Raw genomic sequence first — 14757 nt, 5'->3', positions numbered from 1 at the left:
ACTATATGTAAACAATGGGCAAAGTTTATAACTTGCAGCCCTTCCCCCGGGAACAGTGGGGGATTAAGTCATCCTCAAAGACGTATTAATTAGATTTTTGAATATGCTGAACAAAATGACTATCTCAAAATTTTAATTGTGTGACTTCGGGAAAAAAATGAGCGTTGGAGGGGGCCAAGTTGCCCTCCAATTTTGTTGGTCACTTAAAAAGGGCACTAGAACTTTTAATTTCCGTTCGAATGAGCCCTTTCACGATATTCTAGTACTACAGGATCGATACGATCACCCCTGAGAAAATAATAAAAAAAAACAAAAAAACAAACAAACAAATAAATACGCATCCGTGATCTTTCTTCTGGCAAAAAATAAAAAATTCCACATCTTTGCAGATAGGAGCTTGAAATCTCTATAGTAGGGTTCTCTGGTACGCTGAATCTGATGGTGTGATTTTCACTAGCATTCTATGACTTTTGTGGGTTATTTTTCCCTAATTTCAAAAACACGGAAAATTTTCTGAGGCACGTAACTTTTGATAGGTAAAGACTGAACTCGATGAAAGTTATATATTTGAAATTAGCATAAATATCTTATTCTTTTGATGTATCTGATGGTATCAAAATTCCGTTTTTTTTAGAGTTTCGGTTACTATTGAGCCGGGTCGCTCCTTACTTACAGTTCGTTACCACGAACTGTTTGACAAAAGAGGTAAGAAAACCAGTGAAGGGGAATCGTAAGTAGCGCGATTGCTGAATCTTTGCGAGTCAGCTTTTTCAGCATTATGCAAGCTGTGATGGTAAAATTAAAGTTAGGTTAGATTATGTTAGTTTAGTTTAGGTTAAATTTAGCTATAAATATCAGAAATAGGTCAAAAACCTAACCAACCCTAATCTAACCTAACCTGTCATCATCAAACCTTGCCTTAAACTGAAAAAAATTGACTGGCAACGCTGACTAAATTCAAGGAGAAAAAAAGGTTTTTGGTACATTCACCGGTGACTGTAGACATTCACGAATTTCAGACAGTCACGTTGATATATGTATATACATATATATATATATATATATATATATATATATATATATATATATATATATATATATATATATATATATATATATATATATATATATATATATATATATATATATATATATATATATATATATATATATATATATATATATATTTGTATATATGTATATATATATTTATGTATATGTATATTTATATGTATATATTATTTATCAATTTTCTTTTACAGGAACTAATAGAGATATACCATATACTAATTCTGTAAAGTAAAATTTTGTAGGAAATAATTACGGATTCACTTAACGGAGTTTTAATCCTAGGTATTGAGTAGTATTTTTGTACTTTTATTTTTTTTCTTAATTTTTTTCTTATTTTTACCTCTTTTTATTTCTCCCTTCTGTGATCAAAGTCATATCTTTAAACGAAAGTTATAGTAGTACATATGACTCTTAAAGGAGGGGAGACGAGGGGGGCAGTCGTTATTTTGCGCGTCACAAATGTCATCCTCAGTTTCCTTTGCCCAGTGTTTGCCACCTACTCCCAGTAGAGTCATCATTACCACCACAGCCAAAATTGGAAAGAAAATCAGTTTGGCATTTTCCCCTGCAACCCCCCCCCATGTTCCCCTCTTTCCCCTATCCAGAATTTAGGATGTACTACTGTACCACTTGATCTTGGCAATGCCTCCTGAAATGGCAAAAACAAACTTAGAGACAGCATATCAGAAATTTTCCTTCTTAGCATTTCCCCGGGGGAAAATATTTATCCCTGTTTCCCCCTCCGAGGACATCCTCTGCACTTTCGCCATGGCATTAAATCAGTGCCTATATAAGATTGAATAAACAAACCGAATACCAATTTGAAATAGGCAAAAACTAATACTTCCCGATAAATATATATATATATATATATATATATATATATATATATATATATATATATATATATATATATATATATATATATATATATATATATATAATATATATATATATATATATATATATATATATATATATATTTATATTTATATTTATGTATATGTATATTTATATGTATATATTATTTATCAATTTTCTTTTACAGGAACTAATAGAGATATACCATATACTAATTCTGTAAAGTAAAATTTTATAGGAAATAATTACGGGTTCACTTAACTGAGTTTTAATCCTAGGTATTGAGTTAGTATTTTTGTACTTTTATTTTTGAACATCTTTTACAGGAACTTCAGAAAATTGAAAAATTTCTCAAGCAAACATATATGTATATTTGTATGTATATGTTATTTATCAGTAATCTTTTACAGGAACTTCAGAAAATTGAAAAATTTCTCAAGCATACATATATGTATATTTGTATGTATATGTTATTTATCAGTAATCTTTTACAGGAACTTGAGAAAATCGAAAAAGATGCAGCAAAGAACCCAGAGAGAGAATCTGCTCAAGGACCCTCTGATAGCTCAAAGCTCTTTTGTTCCTCCTTTATTCGATTTATCACACGAAAGGGAAATGGGAGAGGCCCTCGCATACCCATTTTGAGCTTAATTGATCATGTGCTGTATATAATGATCAAACCATTAACTAGACATATCTTTGGAAAAGTCTATATAACAATAATTGAATCTGATATTTTGGCCTATAGACAAAACTGGATTTCACTTGACAAGGAAACATGGGAAAGTATGCATTTAAGGTTTATTTGATTATTTTATGTTAAAGAACATTCATTGAAAGGCTCATATTTTGGGTGAAAATTTGGTACTATTTGGGTGAAAATATCGGAAGTAGGAGGAATAGTTATTATAAATTCGAACAACTAGTCTTCATATCTGAAGTTCTAAGTCAATTTGGTTAGTATTGTTATATTTTATCATTTCGGCTGCTACTTTACATAGAATTTGTGTGGAATCCGAAAATCCGACAAGCAAAAAAAGATATTCAAAGTCTCAAAATTAATCAAATACGGATTTTAAAGCTGTAAATTGATGTATTTTTTCAACATTTATCTTCCCAAAAATTTTAAATGGACAATTAAATTTTAAAAAGATCAGGAATTTTTTTGGTGTATATCATCGATTTTCTCAACATGAAATCTATAGGAGGAGGGCGGTGCATCATCTCCCTAGGCCAAACCAGAAAAAAAATTTATGCCGTTATTTTTCTTATTTTTTTTTTTTTTAGAAACTGTTCAAGCTAGTGACTTGATACTCTGGAACCATAAGAATAAAACCTACTCTATAATAATTAATAAAAACTTAATCTATTTTAATTGTGACGTCATGATAAAAATGGCATTTATATTGATGACTTCGCATAAATATTTATTTTCACTTAGAACACCTACTAAAGAATATATGCCATTACAATACTCCAGCAGCGAATGAAGCCATGCTTGGTGACAAGGCCACATCCAGGATTTTTTTTGAGGAGGGGGGAGGGTACAAAAAACTTTAAAAATGCATCAAAAGTTTTGTTCATTTGCATTTTTGTTGCATTTTACGAGTCAGGAAAAGTTTCGGGGAGGGGGGGGGGAGGCTCAAACACAGTAACCTACTCTTGATACGGCCTTGATTGTTGATACTTCGTGCACACCAAACTTAAAATTGAACAAGGAGAACAGAAACAAAAAACAGTTGACAATTTTCGGGTTGTAACATACAACCGCCACGATAAAATTTATCTTCATATTTTCAGTTGAACACCCTGTAAAAGCCATGAAGTATATCTGCAAGCGCATAACCGAAAGACCTGACGTGACTGAATTAAAAAGTGTGTGAAAAAACCTACTTGATGAGTAAAATGAGGGCTAAACGAGCTCCACAGTAAGGGTCAAAGGCCAGAGCAACCGAACGAGGCTAGGCATGCTCCTGTATAATTGCCTGATTTTGTGTCCATGAAGTGGCCCAGTCCTTAATCCCTTCTTTTCACTCTGAGTAGTGGAATTTAAATAAATTTAAATTAACAAAAAGTGTGAATTATTATGGCTGATCAATCAAAAAACTTTTAAGTTTGAAATTGTTAGGTCTAATTTACATGGTGATATTCTCCACTGTTAATAAACCTAACTGTTGGAAATTCTGCTGTGGCGTCACTATGAAAGCATTAGGCTATATATTTTTATTTCTCCAAGGGTGATACCCCGCGGTCGTAAAAAGAGGTGTGGATTTTTACCCTGAATTTTGGTTTTGAGATCTAATTCACAAATACATCCTAAGACCACGTTGGCTATACATGATGTGTGATAAAAATATATATATATATATATATATATATATATATATATATATATATATATATATATATATATATATATATACAATTAAATAATCGAATAAACAAGGGCAGGATTAACTTCCAGGATGACACAGATCATCTACAGACTCTGAGTAGATGATCTGTGTTTCAAATATACATAGACCAGACTCGATTTGACTTTGAATTAAAGCGCGATTGTTGACCCTGAATTTATTCTAATGACTCGCAATTCAAGGCATAATGACTTGAAATTGAGAGATATATAATCGCTGGAATCAGGCACGTGCCCAGTGAGGGGTAGCCCCTCCCCCTCGAGCTCTTATGAATTGTCATATAATTTTCAAGCAATTAAATCAGAATAATATAATTTTTATGTTAATACAAAATATGTATTAATTACCGAGTTTAGAGATGCCGTATGTGTAAAGTATAACACTTAACTCTTCGATTTGTTTTCTGCTTGGACCTTTAACATATCTTTCCTTTTCTTTTCCTTTGATCACCAAATCTTTAAAAATACTGGAGAAAAGTAAAAAAAGAATACGAAAAAGAACAAAGAAAAGAATATGAAATAGTGCGTTATAAACTTACTTTTCCCCATAAATGTCGGTAAAAAAAACCCAAGACTTGTAGCATGTTTACCCCCAGCTCAGCTCCTAAGGGGAGAAGTATCAGAGTATTGGCTCTGGATGGTATTAAAGCAGAAAACGCTGGTTTTTAGGCCTACATGTTCAGGATTATATTTGAAGGGATGTTCCTAAATTCTTTTTGTTTATTATACTAAACAAATTCTATTTATCTAAACTGTGTTAGAAATTTTTTTCAGTTTATTTTATTTTGAGGGTGTTAAAAATCGATAATTTTAGTCAGATACATTTAAATTTTAGTTCAGAATCAAAGATAATTAGAAAAAATTCGTTTGTATAGAAAAGCAGATTGTTTATCCCCATGACAACCTCGTTTTGCGGGCAAGTAGCAATATGTATCAAAAATTTTATTTCGGACCATCCCTTATAGTTGATAGTCAGGCTTTTATTGAGATATTTTGATTAATTTGATATTTTGCTAATGTGATTTTTTTTTTAGGTTTGTTGTCCTGTACTGTCAAATACCATAACGAACAGCCAGCGTCTTCTGACCATTCCTCGTCTTTGCGTTTAATGTCTTCTATTATTCAGCTTGGCAACATCGGACATAACTTGTCTGAATTTTTATTAGAAAAACGTGCCTTGATGGTTGACCTTAAATCCAGCTTAATTAGCACCGTTGAACAAAACGAGGCTTTGGTCTTGTTAAGTGTTTACTGTGATGCACTGGAGTTCTATGATAGGATTCAAGTTTGTGATTTTGGTGAAAGATACCTCTCTGCTGTGATTGGAGCTTGGCATGAGCACAATGAAAAGACCAATAATGAAATTGTAAATATTATGGAAAAACAGTTGAAATATCATCATCCAAAAAACAGTTTCGATACTCAAACGGGGGCTTTTTCGGTTTGTGATTGGTCTGACTGGAAGGTAAGAGGCTCTTTACCTTATAGTAGAAATCCTTCTTCAGAGATCCATCTTCAGTAGTATAGCCTATCTAACCACTACAGATGAGGGAATTTGAGGATATTTCAAGGGGAAGAAGGGGAGGGATGAAAGATATAAAAGCAGTAAATTTTTAGACCAAAGTTTGTTTTGGTATGGTTTTTCACTCCTCCTTCCTATTGTGTGGAAGTATGATTATACGATTTCTTCTGATTTTGATGATTTTAGTTCCTAATTGACCGTCAATTCTACTACTATACTAACAACTCACCGCAACACCAAGCCGCCTGAGGCCAACACAGCAACGCGCGCTCCTCCTCCACCCCAATCTGTTCAAAGCCTCCCTTTTTACACCCACCCACGAAGTTCCCATTTCCTTTAAATCTTACTTTATGACGTCCTCCCACCCCAGACGGGGACGACTTGCTTTCCGTTTAGCCCTAGACGGTTGGCCGAAAAGAACAATCTTCGGCAATCATTCAATCTTCATCTGCACAACGTGCCCTAGCCACCACAACCTTTTTTCCATTTTAGCCCTAGAGAGCGGTATTGAACCACATTTTTCGTATAGCCTATTGTTTGAAATACGGTCAGTCAGCCGGGTACTCAGAACAATCCTTAAGCAATTTCTCTGGAAAACGTCTAGCAAATCTTCATCCGCTTTTCGTAGCGTCCATGCTTCAGAGCCATATTTGACCACTGTCATCACTGTAGCTTCTAATATTCAAATCTTGGTTGGCAGACTTATCTTCCTATTCTTCCACACCTTTTTTAACTGTGAAAAAACACCCTGAGCCTTGGCTATTCCACTTTTAACATCTCCACTGCTCCAAGCATGTTGACTAATAATACTACCAAGGTAAGTGAAGCTACCCACTTGATAAATCTTTTTGTTACCCAACGTCACCTTTTTATCTTCACTTACTCTTAACCTTAGTGACTTAGTCTTCCTAACATTAATTTTCAAACCAATTCTAGCACCCTGAACTCGCAAAATCTCTAAAACTTCATTCATTTTGCTTACACTTTCATCTAGGATCGTTAAATCATCAGCATAATTCAAGTCCAGGACACTTTTTCCTCCCCATTTGATTCCGTGGTCTCTCATTGCCTTTCCTGTGCTCCTTAAAACAAAGTCCATCAAAATAATCCATACAAAGGATGATAGAACACAACCCTGCTTAACTCCTGATTTAATACAAAACCAGGTGCTAACCTCATTTCCTACCTTAACCGCAGCAGTGTTATTCTCGTACATAGCACTAATCACTTTAATTTATTTGTCTGGTATACCATACAAGGATAAGACCTTTGCTAAAGCTCTTCTATCAACAGAATCAAACGTTTGCTCATAATCTATAAAACTGAGGACCAAAGGTGGCATCTCTCAGTCAAAAAAGTATCATATTACTAAGTAATTTACTACCTACAGAGACCAGACTAATGCCTCGATAATTACCACACTCACTTTTATCACTTTTCTTATAAAGTGGCTTAATTAAGGTTTTCCTAGAAACGGCAGGTACTTCCTCTTTTTCAAAAATCATATTCATAATCTTCAGTAACATATTTCTAACCTCAGAGCCACCATATTTAAGAAACTCATTTACCACCCTATAAGCACCTGGAGCCTCATTATTTTTTAATCCTTTTTAGTACTGTTGCTAATTCCTCTTCACAAAACACATCTTCCTTCACCTCCAAGGTATCACAAACTTTTTCATTTTCCTCTATATCTTTTCCTGCAACTCTATCTCGGTTAAGCAAATTCTCAAAATGTTCGGCCCATCTCGCTTTAATTTTTTCCTTATCGCTAATTGTGGCCTCATTCCTATTTTTAACTAGGACATGTCCGGATTGACTTCACAATTTATTAACATGCCAGTACAATATTTTACTTTTATGCCATCTAGCTGTATCTTCCAGATCCTCGGCAATTTTATCCATGGCCTCCACTTCACACATCCTTAGTTCATATTTTAATGCTTTCTCTACTTTCTTTACATTCTTTTTGTTTTCATACGATCTATCACTCAGATAATTCTTGTACAAGTCCTTTCTTCTTTCTATTAACCATAAAGCTTTTTCACTAATATTCTTAGCTGCAGTCCTAGCTTTCTTCCCTAAGATACCTTCAGCAACTGCACAGATTATTTTTCTAAAATTATTCCAACCATATTCCCCATTGTCAAATTTTAAACTCTTAAGTTTATTATTCAACTATTCCTGGAAAGTTTCTCTCAAATTCCCATCATGGATTCTACCGACATCATAACTTCCTGGGAGGTAGTTAACCTTCCGATATTTCAGCTTTAAATTAACCCTTGACACTACTATATGGTGATCTTCACTGTGAATATCAATGACAGTACTCCTATATACCGTAGTATCTTGGATCGATCCTGCCAGTCTTCGGTTTACTATAATCAATAAGGTTTGCTGTCTTCCCATCACGTGAATACCATGTTAACTTATGAGCCATTTTATGACCAATGACTGTCTCAAAATTTCTATTGGATGCATTTGGGAAAGCACAACGTGTGGAGGGTGGGTTTGGCTGTTAAAAGGGGCACTGTAATGTCCAATTTTAAATTAAATGAACCCCATCTGAAGTTCATACGACCATCCTGTTCATAAATATCTCATATGCCCCTAGGGCACGACTTACAACTCTATCCCCAGGGCACTGGGGGGTTGTGTCAACCCTAGAGGCATTGTTACATGCTCTTTGGACTATTTTGAGCAAAGTTGCTATCTCACAATTTCACCCAGATTCGTTTGGTGAAAAGAGGGGCAGTCGGGAGGGGGGGGGTAGCTGCCTTCCATCACTTTTGACTGTTAACAGGGAACTACAACTTTCAAATTTCAACCAAATGAGCCTGTTCTAAAGTTTATACAGCCATCTCTTCCATAAAAACCTTAAATGCCCTCAGGGCATAACTTACAACCGTTGCCCTGAGGCTCTGGGGGTTTGTTGCAACCTCAAAAGCCTTGTTATATGATCTTTAGACTTAGTTTAAATAAAATGGCTATCTAAAAATTCAGTTAGATGCATTTCAGGAAAATACGACGTGTTTGTGTGTGGGGGGGGGGGGGGGGTAGCTGCCCTCCGATCACATTGAATCTCAGAAAGGGCACAAGAGCTTCTGATTAACAATCCAATGAGCCCACTCCGAAGTTTATATTATCAGGCTTTCTGTAAAAGCTTATGTGCCCCCAGGGCATAACTTATAACCCTGGCCCTTAGGGCTGTGGAGGGGACAAAGACATAATTTCCAGACCTTTCAACTACGTTGAAGAAAATGGCTGTATCAAAGTTTTGACCCGAAGTGTTGGAAATGATGGGCGTTGGGGCATCTTCCCTCTGATCACTTTCGACTAGGGTAAATGCACCGATGATTCGACAGTGCAATTTCGGAACTACTGTCGAAATTTTCCTTCAAAACGGGATAGCTCTGCTTAGCCGTGACTTAGAGCGCCATCTCTTGGAGCCGTAGTTATATTTCGACGGTGCGAAACGTGGACACTATATCCGGTACACCCAAAAGAACATTCAATTTGGTCAGTTTCCTGTTTTCAACACAAAAGGAGCTCCCGAAAATTTTTCAGGTATGTGATGTTCAAACTGTCATTACTTGGTTATTTATTGCAAGAAAAAGTTGGGGTAAGTGCCAATGTGTCAAGATGCATCTGATCTTCTCTGAAATGTAGCCACATTAGCTTTTTCTTGATAAAATTAAATGAAAATGGCGACGGAAATTGCATTGTCGAAACTAGGTTCCAAGTGTCGAAAATTCTTGTTCGATGTAGTGGAATACCAGTTGGACTAAAAATGTTCCCTCAGCCACATTCAAGCGTAAATATCGGCTTCTATCAAGGGATTTATTTCTTTGGCGAATATCTCGTAGTAACCTTGTCGAAATTTTGGACAGACAGCAACAGGCCCTGTCGAAATATAAGTGACTTTGTCGAGACTTCACTAAACATTTAAAACAGATGAAAAATAATAGGTGTCGAAATTCCAGGATCCACTGGTGAAACCATAGGCACCATAGCTGTCGAATTTACGGGTGCTTTCTGTGCAACGAGAGATTTTGATGATTATTATTTCTAATTATATTTCAGATGAAAGAACATTTAAACAAAAGGTTTTTTTTTTTAACTTTGAAGTTTTACTTACAGACACTGGATTTTTTCCATCATCTGAGGAACTGCCGCTTGGCCTCATACCATGCAGGGGCGTAAATTGCTATGGGGCAGGGGGGGCAGTTGCCCACCCAGACCTCGTTTTGCCCCCCCCCCCCGACCTGATTTTGCCCCCCCCAGATTTCTTTAGATTATACCCTTATTTATCCTTCATCCGAATAAAAAATACAAATTAGATCGAATACAAAATCTAATACGAAATGAAGCGTAGGCCTATGTTTTGGACGAAACTAAGAATCTGCATATGAAAATAAAATCCACTAAAACAAATATACTTCTTAAATTTCTTGAAATCAACTCCTGTTTTCCTAGAGCCTATCCCTTCCGAAATGCTAGTGAAACAATTTTGTTATACTAAATTTGTTATACTAAATACTATTTGTATTTAATAATGTGTATTAAAATTTGTTGTACCGACTTTGTTATACCAAATACTACATACTCGAAACAATTTTGTTAGTTTTGTTACTTGTACTTTTTGCATAGTCTTTTACACTTTTATACATCAAATGAAGTTGAAGAAAAACAAAGAAACAAGAATATACGTGTCAAATACACCAGGTTCCGCCCACAAGTATTCCCCAAGTATTTAGACGCGTGTTGAATTGGGTTCTGACTTGCGTCAAAAACAGTTAACTTTATTGTTGTGTCGAATTTGTAGGTGAAAATGCTCTAATTTCGGAAAATTGGAGTTTTGTACCCTTTCCAGACAAAACTTCAAACTACTCATCTAACAGTTAGATTCCTAGATGTTTTTCCTACATACTGACACCCTTTTCAAACCGAAAGTCTTTAAATTAAGACTTCTAGAGTAGAAAAACTGGTTTTTTACAAAAACTGTCGAATCATCGGTACCTTTACCCTATTAAAAAGGGCTCTAGTCCTCTCAGTCTGCAATCGAATGAACTATTTTTGAAGTTTCTATGACAACGCTTTCTGTAAAAGCCTTATATGCCCCTAGAGCATAACTTAGAACCGTTTCTCTGAGTGTTATGTGAGGGTTGTCATCCTCAAAGACATAATTTCCGGACCTTTCAACTACGTTAAACAAAATGGCTATATCAAATTTTTGACCGGAAGTGTGTGGGGAAATGATGGGCATGGGAGGGGGTTAGTTACCCTCCAATCTCTTTCGACTATTAGAAAGGGCAATAGCCCTTACAATTTTCAATCGAATGAGCCCTTTTTGAGTGTTTTAATTTCATTAGAATTAGATAAATTATTGTTTCTTATGTTAGTAGCAGCTGAATAAGCTTTGCACATTCATTGATAGCATAGTGACAAGTCGTTTATCATTTTTCTAGATACTTGAGTTTTGATAATATTTTTGAATGCATTTTAGAATGGACTTGACCATATTGGCCTCTAAAAAATTATCTATTATTCGATGGCTAGTCTTTTTTCTTTTTGCGTTAATCCTTGTCCTTAAGGAGAACCTTGTGACTTTACAGACGTAAAATCAATCAGTTGCTTTGAAGCTACCCCCCCCCCCCCAAAAAAAAAAAAATCGGTAATATTATATTTCGGTTAATTTTAGTAAAATTTTCAGTGAATGTTGTTTTTTTTTTTTTTTTTTTCAGGAACAACTGAAGAAACTTTACAAATTTATTGACAGCATAGTGACAAGTCTTACTAAAAGTAAGCGATGCTATTGCCTCCACCCAAGACTGATAGGTATAGCTTCCAAGCTGTTATATCTAATGATGAAGCTTCATGTAACTGATATTGAAATAACAGACATTGGAACCCAAATGTCTTCAGTCAGAAAAAAGAGAAAGCTGGCATCAAGTTTTCAGGATCTATTGGAGGAAATTAAAATTATGGGACCTGTGGATGCAGCTGTTCCTTGGTATGCAGTCTGTTTTATTTACAATTTAGTGCATGTTTAGTACATATCTATGTACATATTTAGTATATACATTTAGTGCATATCTGTTGGAGGAAATTAAAATGGGTGGACCTGTGGATGCAGCTGTTTCTTGATATGCAGTCTGTTGTGTTTATAACTTACCGCATGTCTGTGTACATTCATTTAGTACATATCTATTGGAGGAAATTAAAATTGTAGGACCTTTGGATGCAGCTGTTCCATGGTTTGCAGTCTGTTTTGTTTACAATTTAGTACATATCTATTGGACGAAATTAAAATCAGGGGACCTGTGGACGCGGCTATAAAAAGGAAGAAATATAAATGAAAAAAGAAGAAAAAATAAACCATTTACACTAGCAAAATAGTTGTAATATGAAAATTATTCTTTTTCAACTATTTTTAACCAATTTTCAAAGTATTTATAATCTAATAAACCATCTACGCAAAATTTCAAAACTTTGAATGAGTAGATGGATATATATGACTCTCAGCTATGGAGCAATAGTAAAATTTTCGTCTTCCGTTGATGTATTAAAATTATAGGAGAGCAGTAAAATAACATGCAGAAACTAGTACAGGGAACACAAGCCTTATTCAGTCTTGAAAATGTAGATCCATTGTAGTATACGGAGCAAATACTGGGCGTAAGGAACGAACGTGGAACAGGTTCTCGTTTTATTTGTTTTAACGTAAATCTCCCAGAAAGGCATATCATAATCCGAAAATAACATACCAAAACTAGCACAGGAAACATAAACCTTATCCAGTCTGAATTGGTTGTCCGTCTGATGGTAGTAGTATGTGGAGCAAATGTTTTACGTTACGGACGAAGGTGAAACGGGTTTTGCTTCATTATTTTTAATGAGATTCTCTTGGAAAGATATAATGCACAGTACGTGGGGCAGCACAACGGTGTTTTAAAGACAGGCACAAAATTTAGCTTCAAAGGAATAGAAATTAGTACGGGGAACATAAACCTTACCCACTCTGAATCGCTTATCCTTAGTAGTATGTGGAGCAAGTATTTGGCGTTACGGACGAAGGTGGAATGGGTTCCTGCTTTTAATTTTTAGTAAAAATCACCCAGAAAGGTGTAACATATAGGATGCGAGGGAGCCGAAATTGTTGTCAAGACTGGCTAGGAAGTGAAACTTTAAACGCAGTGACATTAAAATGAACAAAGAAGCCAAACTTGAATTGCAAATAAATTGCTGCAAATTATCATTCAATCTTGAAAAGGTTAAGGTATTATTAGCCCTTAATTGAGAAGATATTAGGTTCATCCTTCCCAAAAAGTGACTTCCCAAAAATGTGACTTCCCAAAAAAGTGACTTCCCAAAAATACTCCCCAAGAAGTATTTTATTCTGTACCACAATATGGAAGAAGTCGTTGCTTTGCTGTAACGCGATCTCTTTTGTTACTTGAAAGGGCACTAGTATTGTCTCTCTTTTTTAAATAGCCCTCTTCTGTTATTCCAAGACCAGTGGCTCAACACGGTCAGCGACGAGCAAGCGGGCACGTCTTGTACCGAAAGGACAAGTTCAAGATATTGAACACGAAATCAATATTATTGATTTCGTTAGTCTCAGATGTATCCATTCACTGAACCAGAAGTGTGATATTACTTAGACCGTTTCTTAAAGAATGATCTAAACTTGCTTGGTGAATGGGAGAATTTCATTTTTTCGACGATTTTCATCCAATTTTCTATTTTTTTTTTATCCTTAAAACCCTTTACTCCAAATTTGAAAAATTTAACGGCAGATGGATAGAACTGAAAATAAGCTATGGAATTCCGCCTTATGTTAATACATTAAATCGTAAGAGATAGGAAAAATAACACACCAGGAATTGAATAAGGAACATAAATCTTAAATTACCTACTTCTTCTTCTTCTTCAGTAAGATTATACATTTCTTCCTTTCCAATTTTGACAAGAAAAGGAATGTTTATTTTACACAGCATTTGAAGGAATGAGTTAAAAGAAGGAAGAATTGTCCTTTTTTCAACGATTTTCGACCGATTTTTCATGTATTTTTAATCTAAAAATCCTCTAGTCTACACCAAATTTGAGAAATTTGACAATTTTTACTTTTCTTCAAGGATTTTTTTAAATTAATTTGTTAGAAAATTATAAGAGAGATAGATTTAAACAATCTAATAATTCTAATCCTAGTATTTTTTTGGGTGGGGGGGGGGGGTCAATTTCTTTTTTATTATTGTTCAAATTCAGTAGGAATGAGTAAGATATATCCATTCACCGAACATGAATTGTGATATTATTTAGACTTTTTCTTAGAGAAGGATCTAAACTTGCTTTTAAAAAATGGGAAAATTTTCCTTTTTTAAAGGAATTTCAATCAACTTTCCACGTATTTTTAATTTAAAAATCCGTTACTCCAAATTTAAAAAATTTAATTGGGCAGGTGCATATGATTAAATCTCAGCTGTTGAATAAATGCAAAATTTTGGTCTTTTGTTGATACATTAAAACCGTAAGATAGTAGAAAAATAACATACCAAAATTTGCATAGGGAACATAAATCTTAAATTACCTACTTCTTCTTCTTCAGTAAGATTATACATTTCTTCCTTCCGATTCTGACAGAAGAATCTTTAATCCATATATGATTTGAAGGAATTGCTTAAAGAGTGGAAGAATCGGCTTTTTTCAACGATTTTTAGCCAGTTTTCCTTGTATTTTAATTTAAAAGACCCTCTACGCCAAATCTTAAAAATTTAATTGGGTAGGTGGATATAAGACTAATTATTTCTTCCTTTCCTGTTTTAACAGAAGAATCTTTAATGTGCATATTATTTGAAGGAACATCCGGAAAGGTGTTCTTGAACTGAAA

At 34.6% G+C, this 14757-nt stretch overlaps 1 protein-coding gene across 1 annotated transcript in view; it reads left to right on the top strand.

Annotated features, from left to right (window-relative positions):
* Window positions 1-14757, top strand: part of LOC148947478 (serine-protein kinase ATM-like) — a 76570-nt gene that overhangs the window by 40953 nt on the left and 20860 nt on the right. The window contains exons 3-5 of the mRNA XM_089095277.1: window positions 2427-2718; window positions 5380-5810; window positions 11612-11880. Coding sequence (XP_088951403.1) covers window positions 2427-2718; window positions 5380-5810; window positions 11612-11880 — 992 coding nt within the window. The remainder of the gene's footprint in view (window positions 1-2426; window positions 2719-5379; window positions 5811-11611; window positions 11881-14757) is intronic.

The sequence above is a fragment of the Artemia sp. Qi Xiang Cuo genome, chromosome 10 (assembly GCF_049724085.1).
Source record: "Artemia sp. Qi Xiang Cuo chromosome 10, ASM4972408v1, whole genome shotgun sequence".
Classification (NCBI taxonomy): Eukaryota; Metazoa; Arthropoda; class Branchiopoda; order Anostraca; family Artemiidae; genus Artemia; species Artemia sp. Qi Xiang Cuo.
Note: the sequence above shows the minus strand (reverse complement) of the source record. Positions and strands in the feature narration are given on the sequence as shown.